Source organism: Girardinichthys multiradiatus, chromosome 12 (assembly GCF_021462225.1).
Source record: "Girardinichthys multiradiatus isolate DD_20200921_A chromosome 12, DD_fGirMul_XY1, whole genome shotgun sequence".
Taxonomy (NCBI): domain Eukaryota; kingdom Metazoa; phylum Chordata; class Actinopteri; order Cyprinodontiformes; family Goodeidae; genus Girardinichthys; species Girardinichthys multiradiatus.
Genome location: NC_061805.1, coordinates 39764257 through 39783083, shown reverse-complemented (window position 1 = coordinate 39783083; position 18827 = coordinate 39764257). Strand labels below are relative to the sequence as shown.

The window sequence follows — 18827 nt, the reverse complement described above, 5'->3', positions numbered from 1 at the left end:
GGAGGGTGGACAGGGTATGCTTACGGCTTGGTCCAGGAGGCGAAGGTAGCAGGAAACTACCAGCTAGATGCGAATACAAATGAAGACAGGAGATAGGAAATGAAATCCTCAGAACGTAGATAGCCTTGATCATCCAGAAAAACCTCCGGACACGTAGTCAGTATTCAGTGACATAAATCCAGGATTCAGGTTTACTTAGCCTGCAAAGGAGCATAAACAAAGTTACACAATGTCGAAGAACAAAGCATAGACTTAGTGTTTGGCTTGAGCTTGTTACCACTGTGGGCAAAACACTCTGGCCTCAAAGTGCTGGCAGCCTCCTGCTTAAGTACTCCTCAAAGTAATCAGTAGAATAAGTCGCACCTGTCACCCAGCACACCTGAGAACTCCAGCACCGTCTGAAAACACTGAACATATGTGGCAAGCACAAAACACAAACACAACCCAGATCCTGACAGTATAAGCCATGTAATGAAGTGTGTAATCAAAAGATATCTCTGTCTTGTAATGATATTCAAATGTACAAATTTGTTACATGTTCACAGCACTGTTTTTTTTTTTCTCATGAATTTAATCACATGATCAAAAAACTATTTGTATTTACAGCTAATCAGACCACTGTCTTTCCCTTTTTTCCCTAAGCAAATGTTTATAATTGATTTGGATCTAATTGTGCCCGTGGAAAACATCGTAACAGAAATCAGCTGATAAGAGCTTAACTTCAGACGGGATAATTGTTTCCACTTCCGACTTGTTGTGGCTTCTGATAATTCTGCAGTCAGACAGAACATCTGGTGGAACTGTTTGTTTTTTTAAGTCCTGCACTCTGCTCTTAGTTTATTTTTCAAAGTTTCCAAATTATCTGAATTCCTCTCATAACAGTGGACAGCCGTCATCACCCAGCACAAGACAAGAAGACAGTAGTGAGTTTGGCGGGCGGAGGATTACTAGAAAAAACACGGAAAAATAGAGAAGTTGTTTGGGGTCTTGTGGTCATGTCAACAGTAATGTTACAGCGCCCAATGCTGTGGAACAGTGGTTCCCAGTGTGCAGACTGGGACCCCTCAGGGCCTCCTGAGATAGATCTGAATGGGGATTAAGGCACACAGACAGGAATACTGACACTATATCATTGTACACAAAATCATCTTTATTTTGTCCTGAGTTGCCATTCTCTCCTTTTTCTTTCTGCTGCAACAAAGATGTAACAAGAAATATGTTGTTAGTTTAAAATATTTTTGTCATTTTAAAACCCTTAAGACAAAAAGAAGCTTAACTAAAATAAACCACACTTTCAGTTTTATAGTGGAACAACCTGGACGTTTAGTACCCACTATTACAGGAATTCAAATCTACAAATAAGAGCCTAATTTAAATTTTTCAAACAACTTCTTACTACTACTACTACTACTAATAATAGTGATAATAATAACAATAATAATGTTATTTCACAGTAATCATTGGTGATTTGATGTAATTGAAACAATTTCTGTTAACACAATAAGACTATTACACATAGCTCAAATTGCAAATAATAGCAAAATTGCTAGGCTAGGTTGTTTTACTTTTAAAATGTAAGTCAAATAGAAATTAAGATTTTTAAATATTTGTTTTGTTTTTGAAATTATGGTAAAACATAATGTATTCTTATTATCCATCCATGTGCCGTCTATACCCGCTTGTCCTTGCAGGGTCAGGGGGGGCTGGTGCCTATCTCCAGCGGTCATTGGGCAACAGGAGGGTTCATACTGGACAGTTTGCCAGTTAATCACAGGTCAATACTTTTAATAATTTTGACTTAATCAAACAATTAAAAACTTGTGCATAAAAACAAAAAGTAGCCAAACTTTATTTTATTTTCCTAGATTCATTGTATGAAGAGCTATTTGCATTATGGCAAGAAGTGAATAAATCACCAATACTTAAAAATCCTAAGGAGTATGAAAAACGACCAAACGACAAAAATAAGTTAAATCACCATAAACAAATCAAAAAAACTAATTTAATAAACATTAATTCAACTAGATTTAGAAGTGGTCAGCTATAATTGTTGTCAGAGCAACATTCACTGCAGTACAAAATAATGTATTTGCCCATTGTTTATGTTTTAAGAAATTCTTAATAAATATCTAAGCAAAACTGTGTTTAAAAAAATAATTTAATATCTTCAAGGTTTCTGGTTTACTTTTTACACCAGGATTTAAATGACATGTGATCTGTTACCCTACAAACCTTTTTATTTTTTTAACACAAGTTATAGCTGCATTTATTCATGAGGTCAACCATAACAAGCCTCATTATTATTTCGCCTGCAGCTGAGGCACAAGACTACTTTGCAGCTAATTTAGGAAAAAGGAAAATGTTTTCCATTCCGAATGATTAGTTCATCATATTAAAATATTTAAAAGGCCGAAGGGAATCTGCCAGGAATCAGATTGTGCACAAACAGCTACAACTCAATGAACAGTCAGGGGTGTTGCTACTTATATTTGCATGCACTTGAATACAGGACACATTTCACACTGAGCCATGTTCCTACCAAACTGAGGTGGTATCCATTATCTAATGGCTTTTAATATGAACAGGCCATGTGACTGTTTACAAAAAGAAACAATTGCTCTTTTTCTTTAACTTCAATTGTACCTTTGGTCAGAACATTTCCCTCATAGCTTCCTGATTATTTTCTCTGAAATCTTTAAAGCATTTTATTTTACATATATCTGCTTTGTCTTTCTCGGTCTAATTCCTTGCAAACTCCTTTTAGAAAATAAGAACCTTTTTTAAAATACAATTGTCCGAAATTAATATTGTGTACTACAGTGTAATGATAGAGAATGTGTAAGCAAAGTTCCCTTTAGCAAATCAATTTGTATTTTTTATTTGGAATGTATTACTGAGCTTATATTAGCAACAGAGCATATAGCAGAATTACTTGATGTATATATTTACCTGTAGTTTATAATACTGTACCCTTGCTTGCACAAAAACATGTACTAACCAGAATCATATTTAAGATTTCTTAGCAGACGGTTTTCACATTATAATAAAATAAAGACAATAACAACTAAACAGAGAAATCAAGGCAAAATTGTGCGAACAAAGAGCCAATGCTCAGAATAAAAACAAGTTTAGACAGAGTTGGTTATTTCACTGCACAGCTCATTGGTTTGAATAATATTACACTGAAAGGTTTGTGTGATGAAAATGTCTCTACAGTGACACCAGCCTCAGCAGAACTTGTCATTTTGCTACAGATTCAGTGTATCATAAATACATAACTTATCACTTAATGCACTGTAAATAATTAATTGAAGCTGACATTTCTGTGCCCACAGGGCTCATATTGTACACTGTGTTTAAAGGATTAACAATGCATTTAGATTGTGCATTTGTCTTATTCATTAACACTCTATGTAAACAATATGTCAACATGTGGATGGCAGCAGGAAGTACTTTTGGTGTCAACAAATGTCTTTTGAGCAGCACGGTAGAGCAGCCAATGTCCTGTTTAAAAAAAAAAATGTCATAGCAGTCCTTTCCAGTCCAAATCTGCGGCTTTCAGTCAGTCCATTCATCTCCTTTGGGAAAACGTCATTCAGCTGCTGATGTACTTTAACTTGTCTTCAAGGCTGATTGGTCTCAGACGCTTGCTGGAGTCACAGTAACAGTTTGCTTCAGTAGATTAACATGTAAATGTTCAGCCTTCCCTTTCCTGTAATGTGCAGCTGCAAAGAGACACACATGTTACCATGTTGTTTTCTACACACAGTAACATACAAAACATGTTTAATGAACAGAGGAATGTAATATGTGATATTAACAAGCAACATTCATCATATTTTAATGCCACAGAACCTACGAATCTTGACTGTGCAAACATAAATTATTCCTAATTAATTTTTTCACAGTTTTTTTTGTACTTTTTTGACACAATAAGAGGCATTGATCTGTAAAATTGCAAAGTGCACCACCATAAATGCAGTGATAATTGGTCATTTGAACAGCAGACTGCAACTGTGATTGGTTGAAAGCTTGAATGACAAAAAATACCTTTCTAACGGGAATATATCAAAAGGATGCATGACTGCTTCAAGGATGGAAGGTGCACGCTTACATTTTCCAGAGATTCTCAGTGTAGCAAACGTTGGGGAGATTTGTGGATATAAATAGGTGAATTTCCCCTCATTCACCAAAAACACCCTCTTTGTTGGAAACACTTTTTCACACCAGGATTATAAAATAGATGCTTCCGCAAAAGGATGAAGACGTGCAGAAAAAACAAAGACTTTGGGATGAGGACACAACACTGGTCAGACAACAACAAATTGCCCAACTGGTAAATCATCATCTTTATTGGTCATTGCACATGTAAGCCAGCAGCCAGACCATCAAGGCGATGTAGGTTATGGGAAACCAAAAAGCTTCTCAGGTAAGATCATGTGTTGTTTTTTATTTCATTTTATGTGACTGATCTGAGTACAAAACATCTGTTGATGTCCATTAATTGCTTTAATGGTAATATCAGCAACATCTCTCCCAAAATGCTTCTCCTGCATGCTTACCTGTGATTATTAGCATCAGCAGCAACTCTTTATTCTCAGTGCCTGAGCCAAACAATGCACTTATTGAGTTTGAGTCTCATAAAAGATGGTCTTCTCAAAATTACGTTTTTACAGCTAAATTTCTATGGGATAGATAAAACCTTCACAAGTAAAAGATGGACTGTAAGGCTCGCCAATGTAAGGGATTCTGGTGACACAACTGTTGAGAGTAATGGGAGTTCTGATGCCCATGTGTGGTAGAGGAACAAATGGAACAGAAATTTCAACGTCTACCTGAACGCTACCAGAGTTTTGTGTTTTCTCACAAGCGTTCATTTCTTACTATAGTGAATTAAGGGGAGACTTGACTTTCACAGAGTGCTTTTAAACCCATAAACACAGAATCGGTTTGTTAAGTCTCCACATTAAAGACTTTTGTTTTGCCCACTGTTGGGAGACCATTGCCATATGCAGCGATGCCTGCGTTTGTTGAGTAACATAATCACTTTGTGCAATTTTGCACTTTTGTGCAATTACATTATTGAGTTTCTGTTTTTTTTTCTTTCTTTCTTTTTCTTGTTTTTTAATGTATGTGATGAGGAAATAAGTTTGTCATACTGCAAAAAGGACAAAAAGTAAAAATTATAAAATATGCTGTTATCTCACTTCAAACTTGCCATTATTCTGAAGGTTCCACATTTTTCTCTGGAATACAGTTTTACAAATAAACAACAATAATGCAATATTACTTTATTTAAACTATAGTTCTTTCATAAATAAAAAAAAAAAGAAAAAAAAAGAATTTCCAGGAGAGGTAAAAACAAAATGAAACACAAATTTATGTTGTAAAAATTTTTAATTTAAGTTTAAAAAGTTTTTTTATGCTTGTGATTATTTGTGCTTTTGGGGCCATAAAATGCCTTTGGGTTTCAAGAGATTGTTTTTTTCAAGAGAAATAGCAAAGCCAGTTCTGTATTCATCTTGAAAGTCTTACAGGGTGTGTTTGGACCAACACACCCCTGGGCCAGATGTTTTCTGTACTTTTGTAAATGTTTATTTTTGTGAATGTCTACAACAAGGGTTTGTCAACATGATTTTATCATAGCTGACTAAGAAATGTTCCAAAAAAAAAAAAAAAAACATATGTAGGTGAGATAAAAATGAACGCTGTATTATGTTAGATGTCTGAGTAATCTTTTAAATACAGAGCAAATAATGTCTACTAGTATCTCAACAGTATGTGTATACATATGTGTTCATCACATTCTATTATGTACTTACTACTACTACTTGTATGTATGTATTACAGTTCTATAAAACTATGTACAGAGGCCTCTATAAATAAAATATGTTGAAACTGGTCAGATTCCTAGTTTCAGTATGTTTGTCTTGTCAGCCTGTCCAAGACAAGCCCTGTACAGTTTTTCAGTTTGTATCAGATAAATACATCTGATACTACTTCTAGTTTTCTTATTAAAAAAACAGCATTGCCCCTCCTACCTGTTATTTATTTTTCTGGTTAATTACAGAACATTCCCTCATATTCTTTCTTCTGTGTTTGCTGCCCTCCTGCTTCCCAACAACACGCAGTCTGATGCTATCAGCTCTACCATGTGCATGCCCTTACAGGAAGATATAAACTAACTCAAACTCTAGGCCTCACAGAAGACCAAATGTGTATGAGAAAGGAACGTACGAGAAACAGTGTACAATGTGACTTCATCAGAACTGCAGCCGTTTTGGATTTAGATTAGTTTTTTTTTTTGTATTGTTTTCACAGAACCTGACCTCTTTGACTCCTTGAAAAATCAGCTTTCTCTGATTTTGTCATTCATTTAAAGGTATCACAAACACTTTATCAAAACTGCATGAAACAATGCTGAAAACCTTTATGTTGTTCAATATTTAACCCTACTGCGGTCCTCGTATTCTGTATACACACTGTGCCCTCCGGGTCATAATGACCCGGCGTCACTAAACCCCTAATATAAAGTAGCTTAATTGAATTTTAAACACCATTTTATTTTGCTTGAAGGAACAACTTGATGTTCACCACAAATTGAGTGAATGGCTGAAATTTCCCTTATCACTTGAAAGAAAGACTGCATTTATTCAGGAGATACCACTCGTTTCTATGACATTGTTAATTGTATTATTTTTTGTATGGGGTGAGCAATATTTGTATAGTATTTCTATGGACTAAGTAGCAGAAATGTGCAACAAGTAGTTTTTAAAACATTTTTATTTATCCCAACAAGTAATTTGTTTTTTGCTGCTTCACCCATTTGTCCCAGACCTCTCTTAAGGCTGCTAATTTGTCTGTCACACGTCTTCTAGGTCTTGACTCATGGTTTACAAATCGAAGCAGTCTTGAGTAAGTGTGAAAAAGGTTGAGAGGCATTGTAGCAAAAAAATTGCTCTTTCAATCTCTCCATCCCATAGACTAGCTGAAGCCTCACCTCAGGACCTGTACACACCAGCTAAGAGTAGCAGCCCTATGTAGGCAGCATGCAGATCAGTCTTATCCATCCTTTTCCAGCTGTCTCCATATTTCTAAAACCCTAGATTTGTCATCTCCAGGATTACTTTATCTATTGCTGGCGTGATAAACAAGTAGAATGTTGAGGCAATGTCATGGACATGGGAAATGGCACACCTGGTGGGTCCTAGGGTCATCTTCATGACATTTTGTTCTGCCATCATGCTGTTTGTCATATGCTGCAGAGGACTCGGGTGCTATCATCTGCAGCACCTTTATGGACGCTGAGCAGCCTCAAAGACTATCAATATTGTTACATTTTGATCACGAGAACCTGTACTTTCCCACACTGCTTTACCGCTCTTTTTGCCCCCCTGTAGGATGGGAAACTGCACACATACTGACCAGGTGGCAATATTGTTACATTTCAATCATGAGATTCGATATATTGCTGCATTTCTAGACACCCTCATCTATAGTGCCACCCCCTGGCTGCCAAATCCTGGCAGTGTTCAGGCATTACATTCTGCTGGAGAAGACCACATGTCTTGTCATGTTTTTGTGCAGTTCTGATAAATCTTAGACAGAACTAAAGCATTTTCACATCTTTGTGGTGTGCAATTGACTCTGTGATTGTGGTTTTAATGCAATATGACTGTTGGGTCAAAATGACCCAAAGAGTATATTTGTAACTTTTTTTTGTACAGCTTACATGGGAATATGAATAAAGGTAACAACGTACTATTTGTAAACTGAGCACAGTAAGTTAGAAGCAACACAATTGGCTTCTGTTATCCCAGCTGCATGCTCTGAAACCACACCTGTGATCTATGTGGATCGACTTATGTGATGTGAAAGGACCAGATGATCAATAACAGGGGCCTCATGGTTGCGGGTTTATTGTGAAACTATGATCTGAAAGAGGGTAAAGTCATCTGTTCCAAACACTTCCTGCCAAAAGACAGTGCAGCAAGTCTGGAAACAACACTAGACTGAGCAGGTATGTCCTAACTTTCATGCACCGGCCACGACAGAGTTCTTGGGCAGGATATCAACATCCAGACCATTCAGACGACTTTGTATCGATGATGAGAAGTTTCACAGGTAAGCAAATGTGCTGTAAAAGCCACTATCTTTAACTGTAACTACCTCATTATTCCCATAAAATCTTGCTCATCACACCTCCAACATGTTCATGCATAGCACCAAATGCAAAAAACCATCACTACAATAAAAGAACCAAAAATAATACATACAGTTAATATAATCCGCTCGGTTTGGCCCATTACCACCACTACATTGACAGCTTCCAACGCATCAGCCCCAGTATAACCTTCTTGACTGGCAGGTTTAAACTGGTGGAGTGTCTGTTCATTAGTTGTCCATAATACTACCTCAAGGAGAACATTTGTACTGATCTTCTCCACCTCACACAAAACGCCAACAAAGAAATTAATATACACAATTATATGGAAAAGATTATATATTTTTCCTGAAACTGTTCCACATGTTGCCCTGTAATGGATTGCTGAAGATAGGCACCGGCATCCCTGCAACCCACTATAGAAGAAGCGGTAGAAAATGACTGACTAACTGTTCAATATGTGGCATTCACTCTAGCTGCTGTTGTAATGGTTATGCAAAGCTGTGACACCTTACAGTTTACCACATTTAAACACCCCAAAGTCTTTTCATTCTTGGGGATTTGCCAAACTCTTGTATGCTTCTCTTAAAAGTCTCCGAAGCCATGTGATTGGTGCATACAGGGGTTGGACAATGAAACTGAAACACCTGGTTTTAGACCACAATAATTTATTAGTATGGTGTAGGGCCTACCTTTTGCGGCCAATACAGCGTCTTGGGAATGACATATACAAGTTCTGCACAGTGGTCAGAGGGATTTTAAGCCATTCTTCTTGCACGATAGTGGCCAGGTTACTATGTGATACTGGTGGAGGAAAACGTTTCCTGACTCGCTCCTCCAAAACACCCCAAAGTGGCTCAATAATATTTAAATCTGGTGACTGTGCAGGCCATGGGAGATGTTCAACTTCACTTTCATGTTCATCAAACCAATCTTTCACCAGTTTTGCTGTGTGTATTGGTGCATTGTCATCCTGATACACGCCACCGCCTTCAGGATACAATGTTTGAACCATTGGATGCACATGGTCCTCAAGAATGGTTCGGTGGTCCTTGGCAGTGACGCACCCATCTAGCACAAGTATTGGGCCATGGGAATGCCATGATATGGCAGCCCAAACCCTCACTGATCCATGCCCATGCTTCACTCTGGGCATGCAACAGTCTGGGTGGTACACTTCTTTGGGGCTTCTCCACACCGTAACTCTCCCGGATGTGGGGAAAACAGTAAAGGTGGACTCATCATAGAACAATACATGTTTCACATTGTCCTAAGTCCAAGATTTGCGCTCCTTGCACGATTGAAACTGACGTTTGGCATTGGCATAAGTGACCAAAGGTTTGGCTATAGCAGCCCGGCCGTGTATATTGACCCTGTGGAGCTCCCGACGGACAGTTCTGGTGGAAACAGGAGATTTGAGGTACACATTTAATTCTGGCGTGATTTGGGCAGCTGTAGTTTTATGTTTTTTGGATACAATCCGGGTTTAGCACCCGAAAATGCCTTTCAGACAGCTTCCTCTTGCGTCCACAGTTAATCCTGTTAGATGTGGTTCGTCCTTCTTGGTGGTATGCTGACATTACCCTGGATACCGTGGCTCTTGATACATCACAAAGACTTCGTCACAGATGCCCCAGCAAGACAAGGACCAACAATTTTTCCTCTTTTGAACTCTGGTATGTCACCCATAATGTTGTGTGCATTTCAATTTTTTGAGCAAAACTGTGCTCTTACCCTGCTAAGTGAACCTTCACACTCTGCTCTTACTGGTGCAATGTGCAATCAATGAAGACTGGCTACCAGGCTGGTCCAATTTAGCCATGAAACCTCCCACACTAAAATGACAGGTGTTTCAGTTTCATTGTCCAACCCCTGTATATCCGCCATGCATCAAAGGCAGAACCGTGGCTTCCAATAGGTCAACAGCTCCATATTTTTCTTCATCCTGCTTCTTGTTTCATGCTCTCTTGGGTCTGACCTCACTCTAAGCTAACTAAATGCTCAGCAGACAAGGTGCCTCCTGAAGTTGGATAGGAAGCACAATTAGCACGCTGAAGAGAAAAGCTTGAAAATTACAGAGTTCATAGCTCAGGAGACTGCACGGCCCCTACTATAACACATTCGAAACGGAACGTAGCTTCAAAGCATGCCTGATTTTAAATGCTCAATGCAGATGCCCTCTTATCTTATGTTTCATATCACATGGTGCTGGAAGCTGCCACACATCAGCATCTTCAGTTTACTTACAAAACAAGACTTACAATAAGCATTGTGCAACATAATGTGCATCCATCAGTCTTGCCACATCCTATGATAAAGTGTTCATTAATAAAAGAAACACTTTGAGAGGAAACAGCATCAATGAATTCAAACCTTGATTATTTCTACCAATTTAGCTGACTTTATGACATAATTTGTTTCAGCAACACAGACTTATTATACTTCTGGATGTCCAACTTCCTTCTCATAAGCAGTCAACTTGTATGTCTGAAAACATTTATAAGATCAGAGTAGTGGACCTCATAACAGGCAGTCGGTCTGTTTTGTTCTTACGTAATTTTCATTCATCTCTCAGTATTTCTGACAAGTCTAGCTTCTTTTTTAGCCACTTTGTGCAAAAACAACCTTAAATGTTTTCAAACTCTGCTAATAAATTTCAACGTGGCTTATATTACTTTTTTTGTTTATTTTGTCAGGCTTGCAACTAAAATTAATCAGCTCCTAGCAGCGCTTTGATTTTACTAACCCATCACACTTATTTGAAGTTACATCTTCACCAGGGGCTCTGAAGCCACATGTAACTCTTTAGGTTCTCCAGTCTGCCTTATGACTTTGACTGTGTGTTTTTTTTTTTATTTGGCCTACATTTAACCAGAAAAAAACCTCACTGAGATTAAAAATCTCTTCTTTGGTTGCGTACCATTGCTAAATGCTTGCGTTTTATCTTTTAAGACTGATACAGTCTTTAAAAATGTTTTTCAGCTACTTCCATATAACCTCAGCTTTAATAAATCAGAGGTGCGATCTCTCACAACATTTTTCTGTAAAGTATGCAGTGGATAAATTGTTTTATGCTCTAGGATGGCTCCTCTACATTCATTTGATAGTGCAGCACTGTCTCTCTGTCAAAGATAACAGCTCTGACTAGTCTCTCAACCAGTTTATCTGACATCTAGACAGGAACCGTCATTCCTGCTCTACTCTCAGCCTCTGGTTTAACTGCACAACCTACCTTGGTTGCTTTACTATGAAATTTTATGTTCTGCCTACTGTTATCTTAAGCTCTCTCAACCATGGATAAAACATGAGTTCACGCAAAAAAGAATCTTTACTTTAAACATAACCACTGAAACGAAAGCTGCAGTGGAGAATATTTGCAGAACTCCAAGAAAAAACTGAAGTTGACAAGCAAACCAAATGGTGACTGTGGCTCAGTAGGAAGATCAGTTGTCTTGCAATAATCAGAAGGTTGTGGGTTCGATTCCCGCTTAATCCTGCCATACGTCGATGTGCCCCTAGGCAAGGCACTTAACCTCAAGTTGCCTACCGATCTGCGTATCAGTGTATGAATTTGTGAGCGTTAGTGAGTGCGATTGGGTGAATGTGGCTCTAGTGTAAATCGCTTTGAGCGGTCTGTATGACTGGAAAAGCACTATATAAGTTCAGTCCATTTACCATTTCTACTGGCTCCTGTCTACCTCTGTAGTCAGAATGTGTATCTGGACATTATATAAAAAATTAGAAGTATATTTTAACTTCAAGTCAGCTAACCAGTGGGGTATGCTAACTGCAACTCTTGGTGAAAAGCCAACTGCTCTAAGCAATACCAGCTAAAAGCAGTCTAGTTCCTGTAATTTTATACATTCACACAATAAAAGAAACATGTTCATTAACAGTGGCTGTTATGTATCTGTCAGATGTGCAATAAACATTTTATTTCATCAGCTATCACTCTGTTTTAAATGCATAGCAGCCATATTAGATTTTAAAATCATAGTTGGTAAGACATCACATCTCCAAGTTTCTGGCAAATGAGATGTTAATGGCTGTTCCCTTTTATTTTCCAACTGAAAATTTAAATCTAAATCTTGCATCAAAGTTGAATACAGAATTATAGCACATCCTTCAAATGAACATGTAGTGTCAGTAGACATTTTTGTCATATTGCAAAAACACAGGAAACTTCAGGTGCCCTAGTGCATTACTTTTTTACCCTGTCACCACAGTTGTACTTAGAACCCTTAATATTTACTAAGGTGGTACTTATTATAAAGGTTTTACAACCAGCAATGCACAGCACAATGCTGCAGAGAACAGTTATAGAGCAAATCTATAGATAATTGTGTTGTCATATAACATGTAGAGTGCGTGACACAAGTCAAAGGTTTGCTCTAATGTTGATGACGGCAGTGCTGATGTGCCAGCATGTGCTTCTATGAAAACAAAGTAACTATTGAAAATGTCTCCACTTTGTAATGCAGAGCATCCATTCCTGCCCTGTAGCTTGTCATCTCGGAGGTTGTATCTCCGTCTCCAATCTGCACTGTAATACACCACCTCATGCTTTAATCTTTATTGAAGTTGTCACAGTTTTGCAGAAACTATGCTGCCCAGAAGTGCTTTTGTTTTGGATGTAGACTGGGTTGGACTGTTGAGGTGGACTGCTCCTTTGAAAAATGCTCGGAATGGCAGTATTACCTCTCCAAGGCATATTTTTTTTAGAAGATCAGTGTGTATTTGGAAAAGGTTATCATTGCCTTTATTAAAGCCCACATGTTGATATTCACCCGCCAGCCTCATATTTGATCGACTGCTCCTGCTTACGTTTGTAATCCTGCTCGGAAAGTAGGGTGAGTCTGCAGAGCCTTCCCTTGGGCTGATTTACTACAGAACACACCAAGCTCCTTTTATGGAAGACTTTTATAAGGTCCTAAATGTCCTTTATATAATGTGTCTGTGAATGTCTTTAAATTGTGGCTGAGGGGTTGTCATGAAGGGCAGTAAATGACATGTGTGTTAAGCAAATGTTTAATGATGATTTTATGGCACATGCCCTGCCTGTTCAGCTAAATTACCTAAAGGAGGTCTTGTTAAGTAGGAGTTGGCATTGGTTGGATAAAATAGAATTTAAAAAATCTTTAATTAAAAGGTTTAGGATTGATTATGTTTAGATAACCTAATCAGAATTTTGTATCTTTGCAAACGTTTTAACCTTGATTACAAAAATTAGTTTTTTCAAACTAAAAACATAAATACAAAATTTCAAATGTGTAATTTAAATTTTTCCGATTTTTACGAGTTATGTAATTTATTACATCCTTACTATTTTTTTATTTATTTACAGATACCATGACACATGATTACTGTTATATTGATACAGTAGACCTGCTGACAGCTTGCGCATTAGGTCAGCCATGAATCAAATACGGAGCTACCTCAGCCAAACAGGGATGATCTCATTGGTTGTCGGTCTGGTAAACAGGCTGTCCAGTTATGAGGGGGAAGTCTTGTGCATTAGTGATAAAGATTTATCTACTGCAGAGAGTGTTGGGCAGGGCACGCTGAGGCCCACCGGCAGGCTGAAAGCCACAACAATATTTGAATGTCAGCCCCTGTGCACCATGTGATCGGCCGAATCAGCCTTTAACAGCTGAGTTCATGGATAAACTTTGTACGAGAGTGTTTTAATGATCTGCTGTTAAGACAGTAATAAATGTACTTTTACATTTATCACAGGCACCAGTAACTTAGGTTGAAAATAACAATATAACATCTAAAACTTCATACTTTTCCATTAACCCCAATCTTTACATCTGTAAGTGAAATAAGTGATGCACAAATTAAACAAAGGTAGGAGTTTTGTTGATTTAGTAGTAAAAATCCAAATATGGACTTTGATCTTCTTGAAAAGGGATTTATTTTGATGTGTTGCTCAGTATATTTCACTCTTTGACTGTAGACAACACCAATTAAATCGAGGATGTTCAAATATAGAAATATTTGTATGCTACCTTTTATTTTTTCTATCAAATTAAAACGTTGTAAGAATGTTTTATGTTCTATAAGTATGGAACCAAGGCGTAAAATCAGTTTCTGAGCAAAACAAAAAAGTATTTTTATAATCTGGAAACATATGATATATGTTATATATAAAACATTTAATTGTGATGTTTTAAAATGATCAAACTAAATACATTTTACCATGACTTTTTGTAAGAAAGAGGTTTATTCAAGTTGAACATTTTCAGATCACTAACTGATGTAAAATCTTTATGTAGATTTTTATTTTAAAAATAGATCCAGCATCCCTGTATGGAACTGAATCACATGCCAGAAGCAGATCTTTACTGTCTCTGAATCAATATAACCAAAACTTTAATATATTACTGATTCCCAGTGACATTGACTGTGTGATGTACATATTCCAATTTTCATTTTCCTGTATAAAAATATTGATAAAGCATTTTGAATAACCTCACTGCCATTCAGTGTTTATGTTGATGCAAAAAAATATTAATTGCCTCACTTTAAAATGCAACACTTTATTTTTCTTAAAATATGCTTTATTTGACTTTTTTGTTTTTTACAATAAAACAAGAGAAAGTAAAACACTTGTTACCACTTTGTAGTAAGGTTGTTTATGCAGTGCCATTTTTTTTTACTGCTGTAGTGTAGTCGGGGTGTGCTGCTAGATATAGAAATAAGAGATGCACTAATGAGGATCTTCCTCTCAGATATCAATTTCCATCTTTCTATGAGGTCTGACCTGCCGATTCTGATTTTGACTGAGTTTGATTTTTTCTAAGCATTATACCACGTGACAAAGCAAAACTATGCTGCATGTTTTACAGGTGCGTACATTTGAATCCAAAAGTGAGGGATCACATGTATCCCCACTTATACAAAAAAGCTAATTAATTCAATTCAGTTCAAGTGCATCAGCATGCATGCTCTTGTTGATGTATTAAAAGACTGGAAATGATCTGAGATCTAAGGTTTGATGCGTTTATTTAATATAAAAAATGCAAAGTTTTCAGTATTTAACTTGCTGTTCAGTGATTCGAGCTGATCAAGGGAAAATTGACAGATTTCAATCACTGGCGATTGGAAAAGTCTAAAAGGCACAATGTTGCACATTAAACTAACTAATAAACTAACCTAGAGGATCCTAATGACTGATACCTGTATGAATGGAATGAATAAAAGAATGACAAACAAGTAAACATAAGAAAAGACAAACTTACAATTGGGATCCTGGTTCCAAGCAGTTGGTGAACTGTGTGCTGCCATTGGACTGCGAAAGACCAATGGACATCTCCTCACTTCTGCTGCCTAGGCTGCCACTGCCCTCAGTCTTACCATCTCGAGACTTTTGGAAAGACCCCACAGTGCCTGACTCAGTTTGCCACAGAAAGCAGGAGCAGCGAGTCCGCAGTTCCTTATAAAAAGAGTTTAGCCACACCGTGGACAGCCACGGGCAACCCATTAGGTTTTTGAAAGCAGTTCGAAACTCTGGACTCCTGCAGTAGATGATGGGATTGAGACCAGAGTTGATGTAGCCCAGCCAGTTCAAATACAGAAACTGGCGCTCTCCAAGGATGCCTTTGTCAAAAGCTTTGATAATGTTGGCAACAAAGAATGGCAGCCAGCATATGGTAAAGGTCCCCATGATGATGCCCAAAGTCTTGATAGCTTTGAGCTCAACAATCAGCAGTCGTGAAGGCCTCCTCTTGGCACTTTTTTTCCTCGCCCCGTTGTTGCAGCTGTTGGAGGCCACGCATGTTTGCGGCAGGAGATTGTTCAAGTTGGAGCCAGTTTGAATCTGTGCAAGACATTCGTTCTGCAAACGCGGTCGATTTTTCTTAATGAGCTTGACCTGCCGTGCTGCAATTACAAAGACTTGTGCGTACACAGCTATCATTATCACCAGCGGGATATAAAAAGAGACTAACGAGGATGAAATAGCATATTCTTTGTTAACCACAAAGTCACAGCATTCAGTATTGTTATAACAACTTTTCGCCTCCGTTTCGTTTTTTACCCACCAATCTGTCATCATAATTGGTACAAATGAAATTAAAGTAGACACAACCCAGACTAAACAAACTATTACTCTGGCACGAAATTTACAGAGTAGAACTGTGTATCGCAGTGGCCTTGTGATGGCTACATACCGATCAACTGCGATGACACAAAGCGTTTCAATGCTCGCCGTCACACACAGAATGTCAATTGAAGTCCAGAGGTCACAGAAGGTTTTACCAAGCAGCCAGTCACCTGTCAGAACATAACTGGCCCCAAACGGGACCACAAGGACCCCCATGATAAGGTCTGCACATGCTAAGGACATAATAAAGATGTTTGTTGAAGTCTGTAATTGTGCAGTGCGTGCCACAGCGATAATAACCAGCAGGTTTCCCACCACTGTGACCAGGATGATGTTGACTGCCATGACAAAGAACCAGCTTCCCGGTGGTTCATGGTAGGATGTTTTATTTTCAAAATCCATCTTTCATTGGCTCAACTCAGTCACCGCAGGTTGAACGTTTTCAAAAATCATCAAAAGATTTGGTCAGCACACATGTAAACCCTCTCCAAACTGAGAGTTGGTAAAGTTTTCCACTGCAAATAGTTTATCTTCTTTGGACAGAATGCTCATATGTCGCATCTTCGGAGTCCTGCTCTGGCAGCCCTCAAATGGGAATGATGGCTCTCCATCTTTCCAAAACAAGTGACATGCTCTTCCAAGTGATGAATCCAAACTGTCCACAGAACTAAAAAAGTTGCAGAAAGTTCGTGAATTCTGGAAAAATGTATAAGTGTAAAGAAAAACAGTTCTGGAGTACAAAATGCTTAGTTTTGCCTATTTAAATCTGTCCACTGGGAGTAGTTTTTCGCAGAATCTCGTTCTAGCCACAAAGCAACTGTGTGGAGATCAAACAAACACTGACGCCTTTCCAAGAACCACCAGAGTGGCTGCCCCCTCTTTCTTTGGTCTCTCTCTCTCTTTCACTCTGTTCAGGTTCCATAAGATTGTATTGGTGGTGATCACACCCTGGCTGAAGACGGAGAGGAGGAGCCTAGCTGTGTGCATGGGCGTGAGTGTAAGCATTACAGGGATCAGAGCCCTGAGAGAGCTGTGCATATGTGCAGCAATCACACACAGAAACTTAGATTAATATACAGTTGACACTATGCACTCTCCAACATTAAATCAGAGTAAACTTTACTTATTTCAGATCAGCAAGTATATATATTTTTATAATAATAATATACAGGTAGTATATATACTTTTATATACTAAAAGTTATTATTTTTCCTCTGTGCTAGAATATTGTGAGAGATTTATTTTTACTACTGTCCTCAAAATCTGAAGTTTGCATACTCTAAGATTATTATGTCTTTGAACAATATCAATGGGAAATCCAGAAGGGGCTATTGTGGCTTTGTACGCTTCTGTTTACCTTTGATCAAAAGGATTTGTGTGAAATACCAACAAACTATTTTTAGACGCGTGTGGAATGATACATATAAGTCATATTGTTTACAAGGCAATTTACAAGAAATAACCAAAAGATTATCTAAAACGTTCTCTCAGTATTCTGACGTTTAGAAATAATTTAGTTAACCCTAAACGACCCGAAACAGGAAAAAAAAGTTGGTCTAAAAAAAGATGTATGTCAAAATCCTGTTTCATCTGTCTGCTGAAAAAGCAAAAAATACAACTTGAAAATAGTTCATACACTTCCTTTTATAAAGCATCTTAATTTATTGTTTAAAAATATGGCAGTTGTCTTAAAAGACTACTTAAATGTCACAGTGGGGTTTTGGGGTGGACCGAAGCACAGACAAGAGCTCGGGCGCAGCATTTCAATTAGTCTTCAGCTTTATTCAAAATATCAAAACCGTAACAAAAACACACTGCAGGTACTGACCAGAGTCTGAATTCAAACAACTTACTGACACTGCAGGAACATGGCAAGGACGAGGGTTGCAAGCGTGAATGAACAGGCAGAACAGAGTGTGAACAAACAGAGGAACCAAATAGCACAGACCAACTAATATACAGGGAGACGTGAGAGGAGAACAAAGGACCGTTAATCAAAAAGACACAGAACAGGTGTGGCAAGGAGACAGGGAGGCTGAAGGGACAGGTGGAACTGATTAACCAATAAAGAGAAACATAGACCTAAGCAGAACAATAGACCAAGATAAAATAACCAAAACATAAGAAATCTAGAATAACCAAGAGGTAAAGGAAACAGAGGAACTGGAAGGAACAGAAGAATAACAAGAATCTAAGGCCTAAGCAAAAGGAGACCATAAAGAAACCCTGACTACAAAAGTAAACACTGATAGAACAAACTGAGAATGAAGCAAAGGAAATGAGGACTAGAATAAACAGTAACCAAAGCTAACCTATAAAAGGAGGGACTGGAGAATAAAGATAAATTAGAGGAAACAGAGCTAAGAGGGACAATGTATGTAAAGGGGACAAAACTGAGTAATTAACAACTAAAAGGGGAAAATTAATGACGAGAGGAGAACACACTGGGAGGCAAAAGGAAACCAGAACTGTCAGAACGCAGAACGCAATAAACATGAATACAAACCCTCAAACAAGAAACATCTAGCAAAACAAAACACAAAGCCACAAACAAAG

At 37.9% G+C, this 18827-nt stretch overlaps 1 protein-coding gene across 1 annotated transcript; it reads right to left on the bottom strand.

The window, feature by feature from the left end:
* Nucleotides 1-1129: 1129 nt before the first annotated feature.
* On the bottom strand, nucleotides 1130-17127 carry adrb3a (adrenoceptor beta 3a). Its single transcript, XM_047380557.1, has 2 exons — nucleotides 15409-17127; nucleotides 1130-3725 (listed from the first exon to the last, which is right to left on the bottom strand). Exons 1-2 carry the CDS (start codon nucleotides 16671-16673, stop codon nucleotides 3698-3700), a joined length of 1293 nt encoding a protein of 430 aa, XP_047236513.1. The 5' UTR covers nucleotides 16674-17127; the 3' UTR covers nucleotides 1130-3697.
* Nucleotides 17128-18827: the final 1700 nt, after the last annotated feature.

Bases quoted from the DNA above. Each gene is read 5' to 3' on its own strand.
- adrb3a (XM_047380557.1), bottom strand. From the start codon at position 16,673: ATGGATTTTGAAAATAAAACATCCTACCATGAACCACCGGGAAGCTGG. The intron at 3,726-15,408 runs GTAAGTTTGTCT...GTCTCTTTGCAG, and splicing joins TTGGAACCAGGATCCCAATT to CTGCACATTACAGGAAAGGG.